Consider the following 12,949-nt stretch of genomic DNA (forward strand, 5'->3'; position numbering starts at 1 on the left):
CATTTTACCTACCCATCAGCAGTGTGTGGGGATTCCAGTTTCTCCACATCCCTGCCAACATTTGGTATGGACAGTCCCTTAAATTTTCAACATTCTAGTAGCCTCCCCTCCTTTTTCTACCCCTATCCTATTTGAGGAGAAGATAATGAGCAAGGAAATAGCCACATATAAGAAGGCAGAGGGACTCCCATCTAAGTGCTAACCAGGCCCAACCCTCCTTAGCTTCCGAGAGCAGATGAGATTGGTGTGTTCAGGTTGCTCTAGCCAGCAAAGCTGTCATTTAGAATCGAAGGGCAAATAGGGAGCTTCCCAGACAAGAAAAAATTGAAGGAGTTCATCGTCACCAAACCATTATTATATGAGATGTTAAAGGGACTTATTTAAGAAAAAGAAGAAGATAAAAACTATGAGTAATGAAATGGCAATAAATACATATCTATCAACAATTGAATCTAAAAAAGCAAATTAAGCAAACAGGAAGAACAGAGACAGAATCATGGATAGAGAGCATTTTGATGGTTGCCAGATGGCAGGGGAGTGTGGGGGAGTGTGGGGGGTGAAGAGGTGAGGGGATTAAGTAAAAACAGGTAGTTACAGAATAGCCATGGGGATGTAAAATACGGTATAGGAAATGGAGTAGCCAAAAAAACTTATATGCATGACCCCTGGACATGAACAATGATGGGAGGATTGCCTGTGGGAGTGGAGGGTGCGGGGAGGGGGGAAAGGGAGAAAAATTGGGACAACTGTAATAGCATAATCAATAAAATATAATTTTTAAAAAAGAAGAAGAAGAAAGCCAACGGAGAAGGCAAGGAGAATTCGAAGATAAAATCAGACACTCTCCAGGGCATCTGCACAGCCTGATCAAGAGTGAAAAGTTTTTCTGACTCTGGGCCGTGGGGACAAGCCTAGTCCCCAGCAAATGGTTCTTTCCTATGGATCATTTGGTCAACACATCAGCTTACTGACTTCCAGGCCAGGCCCCCAGCCTGGGACAAGAGTTCTATAGGGACCTCAGCTGTGGAAGGCTCCTCCCAGGCCACTGCACAGAGGAAAAGTAGGGAAGGTAGGGTAAGGAGAGCCCACTGGATCATGGTTCCCCCAGAGCCAGTGGGTAAGAAAAGATAATGGCAATTCTCTGTCTCCTGAGAGAAGATGCAGGGGTCAGGGGAGAGAAGAGGGCAGTTTCCAGACCAAGTTTGCACTTATTCCATGGTGGAAAGGACAGCTCGTTCTACTGAGGAATTCATCCTGCTCAGCCCTAAGAGAAGCATGTCCCCTCTATTAACTTGGCCCAAAGGTGTCAATATATAAGTACAGGGGTTAAGGAGGATTAAATCACATTGGGGGCCTTCAGGAATTATGAACAAGTATACTGTTACATAACAGATTTTTGGTCAAAGTTAAGGCCATCTCTAAAATCATCTATACATTCTAAGAGCACATGAAGGTCACTTATGATTCTGAGTTTAAGGAACCAAACATTTACACCCCTAACATGAATGTGTAAAAGAATCCAAATCACAATACCTGTAGCTGCTGGGAAAAACACCCCAAAGACGGTGGAAAAGGACTCCCCGGGGCTGTAATCTGGCAGAGTGTTGTTGCGCAGCAGTTCCGGGGAATATCCAGTAAAACCGTGTTCTGAAACATACACAGGAGAGCAAAATGAGCCCGGGCATGAGATGCAGCACAGGCTCCCTGGATTACAGTCCTCTCTTCTGACAAAACCATCTTCCTTCCCAGGCCGAGGCGTGACTGTTGTGTGTATCCACATCTGTAATCTGTAGATGCATGTAGATGAAATTACATGAAGGAGAAGTTACTTCTGGGAATGAGAACATTTTCACTTTTTTTGCTTATAGACTTCTGTATAGCTGAAATCTTTCCATGAGCATGTGTGTGTTTGCTTTTAATTTAAAAAATTAAGCTACCTCACCCTGGCTGTGTGGCTCAGTTGGTTGGAGTGTTGTCCCATAAACCAAAAGATTGAGGGTTTGATCCCCTGGTCAGGGCACACACCTGGGTTGAGGGTTTGATTCCGATCTCTCTCTCTCTCTCTCTCTCTCAAGCAATGAAGAAATGTCCACAGGTGATGATAAAAATAAATAAAAAATTAAGTTACCTTCCTGCTCAGAAACCTTCCCACGAGTCTCCATTAGTTACAGAATAAAGTCCAAAATCCTTCTGATGAATATCAAAGCCCCCCCAGCCTGGCAACATCTCACCATTCCCCATTCATCCTTTGCCTTTTCCTCTCCCCCGCAGTCACATAGACAGCTCTCCCCAATAACATCACGAGTGCCCGTGCCTGTGTCCCTGCCTCCCAGACCCTTCTCCCCCATCCCTGAGTACCGAGATTGCGCTCACTCTTCAAGCCTGTCTCAAATGTTGCTTCCTTTGGGCTGTACGTGAACTCCTATTGGCACATCACTAGCCATATTAGGTCTTTCCCCAACTAAATTCCTTGGGGCAAGAAATCCAGTCTTACCCATCTCTGTCCCCCAGAGTCAAGCTCTGCGCTGGCACACAACAGGCAGGTCGCAAATATGGGTCACATTGAAAAGAATCTTCCTGTTCGGTCTCAGCTACGGCACGTGCTGAGTTCATGCTTTCTGTTTGACTTGTTCACAGACTACTTTATAGAAGGGACATCTCAGATCTCATTTCTTCAAAGCATTTTCAACATTTTTTACATTGATTTTAATGAAAAATTTTCAAGTGGTTTTAATCCTACAGACACTTTGCTTCTTTGTCAAAGAAGGTCACTTTGAACAGCATCTATGGACGTTAGAGGCTGTGGAGTTTCAAGAGGCAAGTGTTCTTGGGCTCAGGAACACCCAAGGTATCCAGCTGTGCTTTTGAGTCTCATCTCTCAGAATGAGTTGGCTTGCTCCTATTAACTAGTTCAGGAGAATCCAATCCTGCCCCCTGTCCCTCAACCCTTGCAATCACTCTATGGCTGACCCCTTGGGCTGGGGTGACAGAATCTCCTGCCTGCCTACTTCAGGGATTCACTTCACCCTGAGCATCCATCCACAAAAGAGCTCCTGCCCCCTGACGAGTCCGATGAGATCGCCAGCGCTTCTCACAGTTTCCAAGATTCATAACTTCATAGGAAAAATATTTTCAAAAAAAATAAATAAAAGCTCAGAGAAGCACAAGGGACCCTTGGGAGCCCAGTCGGGACTTAAAATCATTGTTGACTGCTCTCTTTTCTGAACACAGAATTTGTCCTGGGACATTAAATCCCAAGAACTGTGCAACATTTCTGAATGGTTTGGCATCTTCTCGGCTGGTTCTTCCCTCATTAACAAAAAAGCGATAATAGCTGCATTAACTTTAGTGTATCCGCTGGCTGACCCCAAGACTAGCCTTTCTGAGGAGAAAACCAGTCCAGCCTGCCTTGGAACAGAGCTCAGCGGAGCTGGAAGGATGCAAGGGTCTGAAAGCATGTCTGAGCTAGGGCTGTGGGCGCCAGGAAGACAGCCTTGCAGGACATAAACACTTCATCAGACTCTATTGATCTCTGCCTCTCCAAAGGGGCCCTGACATAGGCAGGTATTTGGTCACCAAGCCTGAAGGGCTTTGCCCTGATGGGCCTGAAGGGTCAAAGTGATTTCGGGCCCCATAGATGAGTCACTGGGAAGCCTCTTCTCCCCCTCCATCCCACCAACCAGATCTACAGACGAGAGAATGAGTCACTTGGATCCCGTGGGGCTGGGCAGGAGGCCTGCCCCAGCCCCGGTCTCTGCAGGGCCCACGGAAGATGCAGCCTTCACACATTCACAAGCACTTTCACGCTGGCCCTGCCAACCCAACCCTCTCCTCCCAAGTCCACTTCTGAATCTCTCAAGGGAATAATCTTAACTTTGAAAAGAACTTTATGGACAAAGATGTTTGGCAATGCTTTACTTATAATAATGTGAAACAACGTAAAATGGGTATAAAAGTCTAAGTATGGGGACTGAAGTATTTTAAATGCTTATAAAGGGTTTTAGTCCCATAGAAAACCATCCACATCATATACATTAAGTAACAAAACTGGATACAATTCACAGTATAAATATGCCCCAAGTTTTTCACTTATACATGAGAGGAAAGACTAGAAGTAAACATACCAAAATACTAACAGTGGCTGTCTGCATAACACAGTTATGGGCAATTTCTTTCTTTTTTTTATGTTTATACATTTTCCACAGCGTCTTTAATGAGCACAATCGACTTTTCACAAAATATATCTTTTAGAAAAGCAAACAAAACATTCCATAATTGAAAACCCACTTTCCCCAAATAGCTTTTCTATAAACAAATATCTTTTTTCTTTCCGTCTACACTCCCCATTTCTCAAAATGATCACAGTGGTTTATTAGAAAAACATAACTAATACAGAGCAAATAAAATAAGAATCAAAAAAAGAAAAGGAATGAGAGAGAGAGAGAGAGAGAGAGGTGGAACGCCCACAGACCGCCGCATGCCTGCAGAGGGCCCAGCCCGAGGTTTCTGGGTATGGGTCTGACGTAAGACCCTGCAGTCATCTCCTTCAAACCAGAATTCGAGGCCCAGAGAGAACATTTTATGACTTTTTTAACCAAGCTCACTCAGGCAAGGATGCACCCCAGGGCCCACCCTCATGTGGGCCACCTTGCAATGGATGAGAAGGAGCCCCAATGGCTTGCATGGTGGACCTGCCTCATTTCCTCTGCCCCTACCTTCCCAGGCCCTTGTGATTTCCAACCCTCCAACCCCCTACCACTACCTCAGCTGTCCAGTCCTGAGCCAGCACCCACAGAGGCTTGACCCCACCAGCCTTACCCCAACTCCTAGGACCCTGGTCTCTCTCCCACACCCTGAACTTGGTGGTCCACCTGGACCTTGAGCTTATGCAGAACAGGTAATCAGGTCAGGCACCGATATCTCTAGCTTGTGCTTGCTAGCTGAGGCCTGGGCTGAGGTGAGCGGGGTCAAGTGGACACCGCCTGCCTTGAACTCCTACAGTGGGTCTTCATGAATGATTTTCTGTGTCCACACCAAAGGTACCTAACTCTTCTGGCATGGCCCTGTTTGAGATTCTAATGCCCACTGTGGCCCCTCTCCCCACAGACAGCACATTTTACACAGCATTTGGGGTTCTCAGGCCTCTTAAGACGTTCTGGGAGGCAAGGACCCTGAAGTTCAGGACCTCTACTCTAGGGGCTGCCTCTGCACCTGAAACTGTTCTGCCAGGCCCTGCATGTACCTGCAACACCCAAGACCTGATTGCCCCCCCTTCCTGCCATGGAGGAGACAGTAGCCCTAAGGGACACAGCCAGCAGTGCTTCATACCGCAGCCCCTGTGAGGCAATGCCGAGTCTCTGCACAAGGATTGCCCAGCCCCGCCGAGGACGTCACAGGGCAACCTCCTTTCTGAGAACAATGGTGAGCAGCCACACACTGCGTACCTCGACCCTGCCAGGGACCTGGCACCTCCTGGACCTCCGTCTTTCTGAACTCAAAGTTTTCCGTCAGCCATGCCGTCTCTCTGTAATTCATCCCAGAGTTGTTTCCCTAGAGCTTTCTAAAAATTAATTCTTTGCCTCTGTAAGCCTTTCGGCTCTTCTTCTGGTAAAACAGCGGAGTCAGGCTGGGGTCCTCTCAACATCTTCCAAATCTCAAAGGCCTGGGATGCCCGGCGCCTGCGGCGGCTGCATGAGAATGTGTCTGGGTTTGACCCGACCGTCTGTTTCTATGTCCACCGAAAAAACACCTTGGTCCCACTTGAGCTGTGTGCTTTTAGCAAGAACAAAGAAAACAAGTCACAACAAAACCCAGGCAAGAACAAGCAGACAGAATCCATTGGCGGGTATGTATGCAGAAAGGCTTGGCCTTTCCCCCCAAATTCGTGTAACAGCTTCCTGGGATCCCGTCAGCGAGCTGTGGTTCTTCAGGTTCACTGTCGGCTAAGAAAGGGCACTCATGGGGTCCCACCCACCTTGTCTTGACCAAAGGCGGTCAGCCTGAGTCACAAGGAACAACAAAGCACAGCTCCTTCAAGGTTGGGCTGGGCAACACACCCTCTGGTAAGGTGGCCGCTATGAAACTCCTTGTGGCACCTGTGGTTCCCCTGTGCTGCCACCCTTACCCCCACCTCTAGGGTCTTCAGCAGTTAGAAGGGGCAGTCAGGAAGTTATTAGCCCCAGCATGTGGATGTCAGAGAGGAACCACTGACTAACTTAGAAACCGAGATTTCTAAAAATGACGCTGGCATTTGGGCCACTACCCTGCAGTGAGCTGTGGGCTCCAGGAGGGGACGGGGGCTTCCGGCACTGGCTTTCTTCTTGGCTCCTGTCCCCAACCCCTTGACCAGCAAGATAGCCCTTTCCCGGGATTAGACAATGAGAGAGGCTGCTCCAACCAGGAATAGAAAGAGTGGAGGAAGGGCCTGGGAGAGAGGAAGGCAGGGAGGGGCCCACTGCCCGGACCCAAAGGGCAGGCTGGGCCTGGGAGGTCACAGGAAGAGCAACTCCCACAAGGAAAAGGAAAGGAGAGGCTGAGGTTCTGGGAAGGGACACCCCCCACCCCCCCAAACAACACCTGGGATGAGAGGAGAGGAGGGACTCTGGCAGGGCAAGAGAAGGCCGCCAAGAGCAAGCTGAAGATCCCCAAAGGAAGTACAGTAGGGTGTGCCTTAGAGGAGACACGAATTGGGTGCTTTTTCCAAGGGTCAAGCGTTACATTGTAGACTAGGATGGTCTGTCCAGCGTCCCCTGTACCTTGACCACTCTGGGACATGGCCTGATGGGGACAGAGATCTGCAGCTTGAGGGAAGGGTCAATGAGTCTAAACTAACAGCCTGACAAAGAGAAGTCCGTGAAAAGGGGAAAAAGGGAGTGTCCAGGGCCCCATCCTGCCACTAAGTGCCTCACAGAGCTCCTGCCCAAGCAGCCCCCCAACACTCACTTGTTTAGATCCTGCCCGACCCCAGATGGTCTAAGGTGGACGAAGAGGGGCAGCTAACCCAGCATGCCACTGGCCGCTGGGGCTGGTCAGTGGAGTTTCTCCTTCTCTGGGCTTTGGTCCTGGGTACCGCAATGAACGAGGCAGCCGCAGGTCACAGGAAGGATGATGCACCCAATGAGCATAGGTTTGGGAGAAGTCCAAGCTATTCTCCTCCCTGGTGCAGGGAATGAGGGTCCCCACAACCTCTGGGGAGGAAGGGAAGAGCTATGACAAGACCAACAGTCAGGACACCTGGGCTCTGCCCTTGTCCCACCACAGACTCACTGTGGGACTATAGGTGAGCCGTCCCCTCTTTGAAATGCAAATTCTGACCCTCAGTCTGGAGTGGGCCTGAGATCCTGCATTCCTAATGAGCACCCAACCCAGTTGATAAGGATCACACTCTCGGGAGCAGGGTACTAGATGACTTTTCACAACCTTCTCATCCTGAAAGTTGCCAAACCAGAAGCCCATTCTCAAGACTCAGGACACATGGTCCAAATGCACCACTGATTTCCAATGGCAGATGTAAAATCCCAAACTAGCTTCCAGAACATGTCAGCACCACCCCCTACTTCCCTGACACCCCTTCCCTTTCTCTGTGGCTATCGATACCACGTGTGCTCCAGAACTGTGAGACAAGCTCACAACCACACTTTAATGTTGATGAATCAAAGTAATTATGAACAAGTGCTGGCACGACTAGCACCTTCCATTATTTCAGCATCATGGGTGCTCTTCATTAGTGCAGATATGAAAACTTCATGGTCTAATTCATTGGCCCATTTTTACAACTGAGGCAAATGGACTTCAGAAATGGAAGCCAGCTGCTCAAAAAGCATGGTGAGTTGCAAATGGAACAGAACCCTAGCTTAGGGTTGAGTGGTTGCCCACATGGTACCAAGTCCCCACGTGCCGGCCTTTCCTTGAACTGGGTCATAACAATCCTGGTCCACTATAGATGCTTCATAAAGAATTTTAAAACTGAACTCAGCTGGGCTATATTGATCTGGACTGTATTGATCATGGACTGGAGAGATGGAAGGGGAAATATGATAGGTTTGGAAGAGGCCCCCAAGGCACCCGCCCACAGCACAGTTTTCCTTCCCTGCAGGAGTTCCGGGCAGTGAGCTGGGAGCCTTCCCCAGGCCACAGGCTCCTCTCTGGCTGCAGCCCTGGTGAGTCTGGTCCTCTGAAGGGAGGGTGGGGAGAGGATGTGAACAGGGTTTCCAGCTCCCAGGCCCCCACCCAGAGAGAAAATACACAGAGGGAGGGCTGGGCATTCCAGCAGAGGCCAGAAGGGAAGTCAGAAGTGGGGCTGGGCCTGCCCAGAGGGCCAGGGAGGAGCAGGCTGGAGCCTCTGGGACCCTGGGGAAGGCCTCCACCCTGCAGGACAACTGGCTGGCGGGAACAGCCGGAAAAACCCCAGAGCTGGGCAACTCAGGGGATAAAGGGCCCCCATTGGGGTGATCTCAGGGCAGCCCCCTTGAGAGGGGGTGGCTGGCAGTTCCAGTAACAAGAGAGGCTCCTGCCAACCCCTACAATCTAGGACAGGACACGCAGTCCTGGGGTTTCTTCTGAGCAAAGGATTCCTCACTTGTGGAAGGGAGGATGAACCTTTTCCTGACGAACAATGATTTCTAATATCCAAGAAATTGTTCCATCTGCTGACATGTGCTCTATTTTAAGTGCTTAATTAGACTTTTCTTATAATGCCTTAGAGTCAGCGAGTAGAGATGAGCAGAGACTTTTGCCTGGAGAGGCCTACAGAGGAAAGAACTGTCAAATGCTCCAGAACGTTAAGGAACTTGGGGCTTACCTGGGCGCAGGACACAAAGAAGTGTCTTGGGATAACAGTGTCTGCCACATATGCTAAGCAAGGGTTTGTGCCAGGCACTGTTCCAAGTACTTTGGGTATGTTAGCTCATCACAACCCAATGAAATAGGTACATTTTTCAGGTAAGAAAATTGAAGCAAAGGCAGGATTCAACCCTTGGCTCCCACTGCTGGGTCAGTGCTGGCCAAAGGAGGATGCAGAGTGTGGGAGGGGAGTCCAGAGCCCAGCTGGTCAGCCTGGGGCCCTACTGAGGGGAAGACAGAGAATCCACCCCACCCCAGCCTGCAGAGCCCTCACTGGCCTGCCCCATGCAGCTCTCAGCTCAAAGGAGCCCTGAGAAAGGAAAATCTGGCCTTCTTATCTCCGAGGGGAAAGGAATGCACTCTCTTGCCAGGATAAGTGGCTGTTTTGACAGGAAGTCTCCACCCTGGCTGTGGGTTCCTCCCAGCCACCACTAATTCCTTCTGGCTGTCCCTGCCCCTGGCATCCTAATTCCCATCCTGCTTAAACCCCAGACCCTGGCACCCCCCAAAATAATCCTAACCCACCCACTGGTGGTCCCCTGCACAGCTCTGGCCTCCAGTGGTGGTCAAGTGTTCTGACCTGTGAGTCACATCCCTGCCCCACTGTTGCCTGGACACCCTCTCCAGGCAGCTGGGAATGGGGTAGACAATGAAGGGACCCTCCTGCCAAGAACCATGCTGAAAATAATCAAACTCCCAGACTCCCCAGTTCTGCAGCCGTGGACAGCTCTCCCCTACCCCAAATCCTGCCCACGAAAACAATGGAGCAGGCACTCTTAGAATCCCACAGCAGCAGACTTAGTATCATAGGACATTAGAACGTTAGAACACAGGGGTCTTTAATCTGAAATCCATTTCACAGATGGGAAGGCGGAGGTCCAAAAAAAGAAAAGTCCACACCACACAGTAAGCGGCTTGTCAGGCAAGACCAGAACCCAGTGTAACCAAGCCCCCATCCAATGTGTCCTCTGGGCCCCACAGGCCCTGTGATGGCACTCACCTATCTGTCGTCACTGCCTGGCTGCATGGGGGCGGGAACTGTGCTGTGCTATCTCCTGATGTGCTTCCATTGCTTAGGGCCAGGGGGCGTGCCAAAAGTGTAAAAATTACTAATAATCAACAATGTAAACAACCCAAGTGTCCATCCACAGATGGATGGATATATCTGTATGAAGTGGTATATCCATACAATGGGATACTATTCAGCTGTGAAAAGAAATGAAGTATTTACACATGGATGAACCTTGAAACATTAAGGTAAATGAAAAAACATGAAAGGACAAATATTGTATGATTTCACTTATATAAAGTAGCTAGCATAGGCAAATTCATGGAGACAGAAAATAGAATAGATGTACCAGGGGCCAGGGGTGTAGGGATAGGGAGTTACTGCTTAATAGATACAGTTTCTGTTTGGGGTGATGGAAATGTTTTAGAAGCAGAGAGTCATCATGGTTGCACAATATGGTGAATATAATTAATGCTACTAAATTGTCCACTTTAAAATGGTTTAAATGGCTATTTTATGTTATATTTTACTGTGATTAAAAAAAAAAAAAAACCAAGGGAGTAATTTCTTTCGTGCAGGAACCACCCCCTACATCCTTAGGTCCAGCCTGGGTTCCTCTCTGCTTTGCAGATGTGGAAATAGGATAAAGAGAGCTTCCTGGCCATGGCTGAAAAGTGAGGGGAAAAGCCACAGGTGCTGACTGCTCCTAGACTTGGACTCCTACTCCTCCCCAAGGCAGAAGCAGGGAAGCTCCCGCCCTCAGCTGCTGCACAGCTGTGGAATCCCCCAGTGATCGATCATCTGACCATGATTCCTCCAAGGCAGATCAGGGTAGAGCACCATGTTCTCAGGAGTTTAGGTGGAAACCATGACTTTCTTTGCTGACATCTAGAACCTATGGGGTTTTATTCAGGGGTGAAAAGTGGGCATAAAGGGATTTGAGGCAGAGCTGTCAAGAAGCACAGACTGAGTGCACATGCTAGGGTTTTCTAAAGGACTTCTGGTCAAAATGGAGGCATAGATAAACACGGCTCACCTCCTTGCACAACCACAGCAAAAATTACAACTAAACTACAAAACAAATATCACCCAGAATCATTAGAAAACCGAACTGTATGGAAGTATGACACCAAGGAATTAAACAAGTCACATTCTTCCAGATGGGTCGGAGAAGCAGAGGTGCAGAAAGGCACGGAGACACAGAATGGGTGGTCCCACATCCACCTGTGGCAGATAAAAATCTGGAGGGATGTCTTGGGAGTAAGGGATCCCAGCCCCACACCAGACCACACAGCCCAGGGTTTGAGCACCAGGAAGATATATCCCCATAACTTCCGGCTGTAAAAACCAGTAGGGGTTGGAGCAGTGGAAGAAACTGTAGAATTCCCAGGAGTCTCCTGTTAGGGGCCCACAACAGACTTAGGACTTACAAAGACTCACTCCCTCTGGGCTCCAGCACCAGGGCAACAGCTAGAAGGGCATCTGTGGCATATGGGGAGAAACTGAAGTGACTGGCATCATGGCAAGTACCAGGAGACAGCTACCTCCTGGACAAACCCCCAGAGGCCAGGCAGCAGCACTGTCCCCACTCCGAGCCCTCCCTGACACAAGGCCACAGAGCAGTGACTCGGGTAACCACACTCTGGCGAGTACCTAAGGCTCTGACCCATCCAACTTATGGGTGTGCTTTTCTACAATAGGTCACGCTACTAAGACAGAGAATCAAAGCAGCTCTACCTAATATACAGACATAAACACAGGGAGGCTGCCAAAATGAGTAGACAAAGAGACATGGCCCAAATGAATGAACAGAACAAGACTCCGGAACAAGAACTAAATGAAATGGAAATAAGCAATCTATCAGATGCAGAGTTCAAAACACTGGTTATTAAGATGCTCAAGGAACTCAATGGGCACTGCAACAGGAAAAAAAAAAAGACACAGGGAGAAATGAAGTTTACACTTAGTGAAATAAAGAAAAATTTACGGCGTCCCAAGACATTCGCCCCCGCGCGACCCCGCCAAAGCTCCTCCGCCCACGCGGGTCCTCCGCCGGCGTCCCCCTCCTGTGGCTGCTGGGATGGAAGAGCGGGGACCGGCGGGCCAGCGTGGGGACGGGCTGGATCTGAGAGGGGCTCTGAACCAAAGGGCTCAGGACTGCAGGGAGGCCGCAGCGCCGGGCACGTGCGGCCCCACCCCGACGCCGAGGACGCGGACGGGAGCGCCGTCTCACCCCGGGAAGGGAGCGCGTTCACTCGGTGAACACGTGTGAAGCATTTGCTGGTGTCCGGCTGGGGGACGGGCGTCTCGTGTGTAATACAGGCCACACACTGATTCACCATCTCAAATCTCCCTTATGGACAATGTGGACACTGGCCAGATCGTGAGTTCCTCAGACAACCTGCAGGGGGCGCGATTTCTCTTACAAACACTGCTGGTTTCTGCAGGACCAGGGGTCCGAGCCCTGAACTCACTTAAAGGCACCCTGGAAGCTGAGAGCTAAAGAACAACAAAAATAACAATGCCAGCCATCTTGCACAGACTGGGGACAAATGTCCTTGGCTAAGAAGACACAGGGGAAAGCTCACAAGCCAAGGAAGATATGGCACCTTAAGAGACTGCACAACATGTGATAAACCACAGCACTGAGGCTCACTGTCTCTTTTCATTGCCTATAAGTAACTCTTCAATAATTGTTTCTTAAAAATAGAATCGGGAGAACCAAGATGGCGGCGTAGGTAGACACACTGCGCCTCCTCGCACAACCAGAACTGGCAGAGAATCGAACGGCAAGGGAGTCCGACACCAAGGAAATAAAAAATAAACATTCATTTAGACCGGTAGGAGGGGCGGAGACGGGCACCCGGGTGGAGAGGACTTACGTGGCTGTGGCGGGACTGAGACTGGCGGAGTGTGGGACAAACGGGGCAGGCAGTCCGAGCACTAGCAGACCCTGCGGCCACACATTCGCACAGATAAACCGAGAGGGCCAGACTCGGAGTGGCGGAGAGCGGGGCACGCAGAGTGCGGGTAGCACACCACAGCCCCACATTCGAACATAGATAAACCGGACCAACGGCGGGGAGCGAAGCAAACCCC

The 12,949-nt window shown here is 49.7% G+C and overlaps 1 protein-coding gene across 6 annotated transcripts in view; it reads right to left on the bottom strand.

Annotated features, from left to right (window-relative positions):
* Positions 1-12,949, bottom strand: part of SLC12A8 (solute carrier family 12 member 8) — a 159,700-nt gene that overhangs the window by 57,173 nt on the left and 89,578 nt on the right. For 5 of the 6 annotated variants that reach the window (XM_024577885.4, XM_024577886.2, XM_024577887.2 and 2 more), the window contains one exon: positions 1,534-1,647. The exons of the other annotated variant lie outside the window; for it this stretch is intronic. In XM_024577885.4, coding sequence (XP_024433653.2) covers positions 1,534-1,647 — 114 coding nt within the window. The remainder of the gene's footprint in view (positions 1-1,533; positions 1,648-12,949) is intronic. 6 annotated transcript variants of the gene reach the window in all.

Source organism: Desmodus rotundus, chromosome 2 (genome assembly GCF_022682495.2).
Source record: "Desmodus rotundus isolate HL8 chromosome 2, HLdesRot8A.1, whole genome shotgun sequence".
Lineage (NCBI taxonomy): Eukaryota > Metazoa > Chordata > Mammalia > Chiroptera > Phyllostomidae > Desmodus > Desmodus rotundus.